Here is a 5,604-nt window from a genome sequence, read left to right as displayed (position 1 = left end):
CTCATTCAGATTCGATGGAAAAATTAATATATTTACAGACAAGCAAAAGCTAAGAGAATTCAGCACCACCAAACCAGCTTTACAACAAATGCTAAAGGAACTTCTCTAGGCAGGAAACACAAGAGAAGGAAAAGACCTACAATAACAAACCCAAAACAATTAAGAAAATGGTAATAGGAACATACCTATCAATAATTACCTCAAATGTAAATGGATTAAGTGCTTCCACCCAAAGACATAGACTGGATGAATGGATACAAAAACAAGACCCGTATATATGCTGTCTACAAATGACCCCTTTCAGACCTTGGGACACATACAGACTGAAAGTGAGGGGATGGAAAAAGATATTCCATGCAAATAGAAATCAAAAAAAGCTGTAGTAGCAATTCTCATATCAGACAAAATAGACTTTAAAACAAAGACTATTAGAAGAGACAAAGAAGGACTCTACATAATGATCAAGGGATCAGTCCAAGAAGAAGATATAACAATTGTAAATATTTATGCACCCAACGTAGGAGCACCTTAGTACATAGGCAAATGCTAACAGCCATAAAAGGGGAAATCAACAGTAACACATAGTAATAGGGGACTTTAACACCCCACTTTCACCAATGGAGAGATCATCCAAAATGAAAATAAATAAGGAAACACAAGCTTTAAATGATACATTAAATAAGATGGACTTAATTGATATTTATAGGACATTCCATCCAAAAACAACAGAATACACTTTCTTCTCAAGTGCTCATGGAACATTCTCCAGGATAGATCATATCTTGGGTCACAAATCAAGCCTTGGTAAATTTAAGAAAATTGAAATCGTATCAAGTATCATTTCTGACCAGAATGCTATGACACTAGATATCATAAACATAAACCATGATCAAATGGGGTTTATCCCAGGAATGCAAGCATTCTTCAATATATGCAAATCAATCATTGTGATACACCATATTAATAAATTGAAGGATAAAAACCATATGATCATCTCAATAGACGCAGAAAAAGCTTTTGACAAAATTCAACACCCATTTATGATAAAAACCCTCCAGAAAGTAGACACAGAAGGAATTTACCTCAACATAATAAAGGCCATATATGACAAACTCATGACCAACATCGTTCTTAATGGTGAAAAACTGCAACCATTTCCACTAAGATCAAGAGGAAGACAAGGTTGCCCACTCTCACCACTGTTATTCAACATAGTTTTGGAAGTTTTAGCCATGGCAATCAGAGAAGGAAAAGAAAGAAAAGAATCCAAATCGGAAAAGAAGAAGTAAAACTGTCACTGTTTGCAGATGACATAATACTAAACATAGAGAATCCTAAAGATGCTACCAGAAAACTCCTAAAGCTAATCAATGAATTTGGTAAAGTAGCAGGATACAAAATTAATGCACAGAAATGTCTTGCATTCCTATACACTAATGATGAAAAATCTGAAAGGGAAATTAAGGAAACACTCCCTTTTACCACTGCAACAAAAAGAATAAAATACCTAGGGATAAACCTACCTAAGGTGACAAAAGACCTCTTTGCACAAAACAATAAGACACTGATGAAAGAAATTAAAGATGATACCAACAAATGGAGAGATATACCATGTTCTTGGATTGGAAGAATCAACATTGTGAAAATGACTATACTACCCAAAGCAATCTACAGATTCGATGCAATCCTTGTCAAACTACCAATGGAATTTTTCACAGGACTAGAACAAAAAATTTCACAATTTGTATGGAAACACAAAAGACCCCAAATAGCCAAAGCAATCTTGAGAAAGAAAAACGGAGCTGGAGGAATCAGGCTCCCTGACCTCAGACAATACTACAAAGCTACAGTAATCAAGACAGTATGGTACTGGCACAAAAACAGAAATATAGATCAATGGAGCAGGATAGAAAGCCCAAAGATAAACTCATGCATATATGTTTACCTTATCTTTGATAAAGGAAGCAAGAATATACAATGGAGAAGAGACAGCCTCTTCAGTAAGTGGTGCTGGGAAAACTGGATAGCTACATGTAAAATAATGAAATTAGGACACTTCCTAACACCATACACAAAATGAAACTCAAATTGGATTAACGACCGAAATGTAAGTCCAGACAGTATAAAACTCTTAGAGGAAAACATAGCAAGAACACTCTTGGACATAAATCACAGCAAGGTATTTTTTGACCCACTTCCTACAGTAATGGATATACAAACAAAAATAAACAAATGGGACCTAATGAAACTTAAAGGCTTTTGCACAGCAAAGGAAACCATAAACAAGACAGAAAGAGAACCCTCAGAATGGGAGAAAATATTTGCAAATGAAGCAACTGTCAAAGGATTAATCTCCAAAATATACAGACACCACTTGGAGGTCAATATCAAAAAAACAAACAACCCAATCCAGAAATGGGCAGAAAACCTAAACAGACATTTCTCCAAAGAAGATATACAGATGGCCAACAAACACATGAAAGGATGCTCAACGTCACTAATCATTAGAGAAATGCAAATCAAAACTACAATGAGGTATCACCTCACACCAGTCAGAATGGCCATCATCCAAAAATAGCCACAACTAGAGAAAGCCCGTGCACAGCAATGAAGACCCAGTGCAGCCAAACAAATAGATACATAAAATAAATAAGTTAAAAAAATAAAGAAATAAAAATAAAATTTAAAAAAAGAACACCTAATTCAGGTGGGAAGGTGGGAGGGACACTCTAAAGGTCATCTATGCTGCATGTACAAGAACCCCGAGAACATACCAATAGGTACCACATTTTTCACTGCTGTAGCCGATCATTCCCCCTGTACTACCACACTGTATCACTCCCTTCCCTGATCTACTGCTAGAGTCTCTTTGGAAGGTGTTTCAGAACTCTTGTTTTGATAGTGCCAGTTTAACTGTCCTCACTTCCCTAATTTATACCAGGATTTAAGACCTTGTGGTCCGGGATCCTGTCCAGAGAAAGCAGGCTAAGACTCTGTCTTTGTTTATATATTTCATCAGGAAGGGCGCTACTCCCTCTCCTAGCTCATGGTGTGAAGTGTTCTTAGCCTCTCAGGAAAGTGGGGAGAATTGAAAGGACTCTATATGAGAATGCTAGGCTTTGTAAAACATTTCATTTTTAAAAAATAAGACTCATTTTTTATTTGACTTTTAACAATCCTCTGAAATACAAAGAAAGACAAGAATCGGTGACATGAAATGATCACCAGTAAGAATTACAACAGTCACCCCTTATCTCATAGCATAGGGCACTGTCCATGACCCTTAAGAAGAGTTACTAGAAATGCCTTTCCCATCTTGCCCCTAAACACCAACACAGCAATCATGTACCTTGAAAGGTACATGATTGCTGTGTTGGTGTTTAGGGGGAGCATCTCACTTACCAGGGACTGAATTCTACCTTGATTCCTTTGTAGGGATGGAGACTTCCCTGGTGATGAAAAATTCCCTGGGATTGCAACCTCCAAGCCAGACATCTCGTGTGACACAAACTCAAGAACTCCCCAAGTCCTGCAGGAGCAGAAATATTCAGATACTTGAGAGTAACCCACCACCTGAACTTGGGGACATTTCAGGGATAGCTCCAGTCCAGAGTGCCAGTAGTCTCCTGGCCCTGCCTCCAGCTCCAAGCCAGGGGCAAATAGAGAGTAAGCACTTGGAGAATATTAAAACCAAGTTTTCAAAGCCTCTGGATGCCTACCAGATCCCAAGAGAAAACCAAGAGCCTCCACTACTCCCTTTAGAAATCCCTGATATTCACCAGCTCCTGGCCTGCACTGATGCATCCCCTTAGCCAAGAGGAGCAGCCTGCTTCTGAAAATGCTGATCTGGGAAAGAACAGCCTGAGTCTTGAGGACCTAGGGACACCTGAAAATGGGATGGAATCTAGCAGTGGTTTTGCAGACGTTACCACACTGGCGGAGGATATTCACCTTCCCCAGCTCTTTAATTCTTTGAAAGATATTGATCCAAAGGTCCCAACATGATCAAAGCCAAAGACACCAGAGCCATTAAGGTGAATCAGGTGCAGGAAAAGCCAAGTGTCATAAAGGTTCCCTCTGCTCAACCCAGGAAGAACAAACATAAAGCCTCTGAGCCTATCAGTGGTGCTCCCAAGGCCAAAATCCAGCCAAAGAATCCAGAGTGCCTGTTAGGGGGAGAAGTGCTTCTATGCCATGCTGCAGTCAGTGACAGCGCTCCTGTGAACACGGCCAAGCATTCCAAAGGCAAACCTCAGAAAGCTGCATCCAGAAAGATCAGCAAAATGAAGAGCCATGGGCAGGAAAGGACCACAAGGACCAGAGGAAGGAAGAAGGCTGAAGAGAATAAGCAGTCAGGGAACAAAGTCAAGGCAGAAGAGAAGCCAACAATTCCCCAGATGAAGCAAAAGAAGGAGCAAACTGAGCTTATCCAAGAGAGCTTTAAAAAGCCTCGAACCTCCCTAGGCATGTGCAGGCTGGGGTTTGTGAAGGTTTTTCATGCACTGGGGGAGAAGAATGATAAGAAAACTGGGCTCTCTTCCAGTCGGGTCTTGGGAAATTCAAGCAACCCTAAACACCCCCAGCTATCCAGCCATGGAGGCATACCCCACGTGAGGGTAAGAGTCCTGAGGAAACTCAAGTCAAAGCCCAGAAACCAGACAGCAGTGCTAAAAAAGAGTGTCCATCTCCATCCCAGTATGAGCTGCCGCCTCCTGGGAAGGTCAAGTTGATACCTCTTCCGTTTTCTGCCTGGGACAAGCCTCAAGCTCGACCTGCTCCTGGAAGGCCACAGTCTCTGTCCTCTCATTGGCCTGCTGTGGCTGACCGTGCCCAGCTTGCTTCTACTAACTCAGCTCAACCTCCTGCAGTGAGTTCATCCCAGCCAGCTTCTGCCTCTTTGCCAGGTCCTGCCAGTCCATCTCAGCCAACTATGACTAACCAACCCAACCGCGTTTGACCAACCAAACCCAGCCTAGTGTCCCTCAGTCTGATGCTGCTAGGCCTGCACCCTACAAAACTTCATCTTGCACTTCTCTCCAGTGGGAGCCTGTTCCCCCTGCTGTGACTAAGCACCAGTCCCCACCCAAGCTCCAAACCCCATTTCTACTCCAAGACTTCAGCGAGCAACCAATTCCATGGAGGGAACCTAATGTTCCCGAGCCAGTAATGTCAAAGCCCATCGAACAAGAGCAGAGGCCAGAGCGAGAGGCCATGAAGAGACGGGCTCAACAAGAAGGTATTGCTGCCAAATACATCTCTTTGGGGAAAGGGCAATTTTTCATTGAGAGGGAAAAAGAAATGGAAATTGCTGACTACTACGGATATGTAAAGTAAGAGCTGCTAGGAGTGTTGGTGCCACCTTGCGGACCAGCTGCTCTTCCATATACAGATAAGATAGGTATAAATTTCTCTATTTATTTTGATATATTTTAAAACAATAAAACTGAATAAATAAATGTAATAGAATTAATAGGTGAGTAATAAAACTTCTGAATTTTGAGATGCTGCTAATTGTGGCATGATTTTTTGTTTTTTGTTTTGTTTTGTTTTTTTTGATGGGGTTGGAATCAAAGTCTGCATGAGAAAGGGAGGACTGAAAGTTGG

General features: G+C 41.0%; 1 protein-coding gene across 1 annotated transcript; it reads left to right on the top strand.

Moving 5' to 3' along the window:
• The first annotated feature begins 3,437 nt into the window (after positions 1 to 3,437).
• On the top strand, positions 3,438 to 5,334 carry CUNH2orf78 (chromosome unknown C2orf78 homolog). Its single transcript, XM_029231603.1, is given in 5 exon segments — positions 3,438 to 3,803; positions 3,805 to 3,985; positions 3,988 to 4,575; positions 4,578 to 4,937; positions 4,940 to 5,334. Coding segments are annotated over 5 exon segments (1,890 nt in total).
• Positions 5,335 to 5,604: the final 270 nt, after the last annotated feature.

The sequence above is a fragment of the Monodon monoceros genome, unplaced genomic scaffold (assembly GCF_005190385.1).
Source record: "Monodon monoceros isolate NGI ecotype Baffin Bay Population unplaced genomic scaffold, NGI_Narwhal_1 Super_Scaffold_19, whole genome shotgun sequence".
NCBI classification, from domain to species: Eukaryota; Metazoa; Chordata; class Mammalia; order Artiodactyla; family Monodontidae; genus Monodon; species Monodon monoceros.
This window is presented reverse-complemented; position numbering and strand designations above follow the sequence as displayed.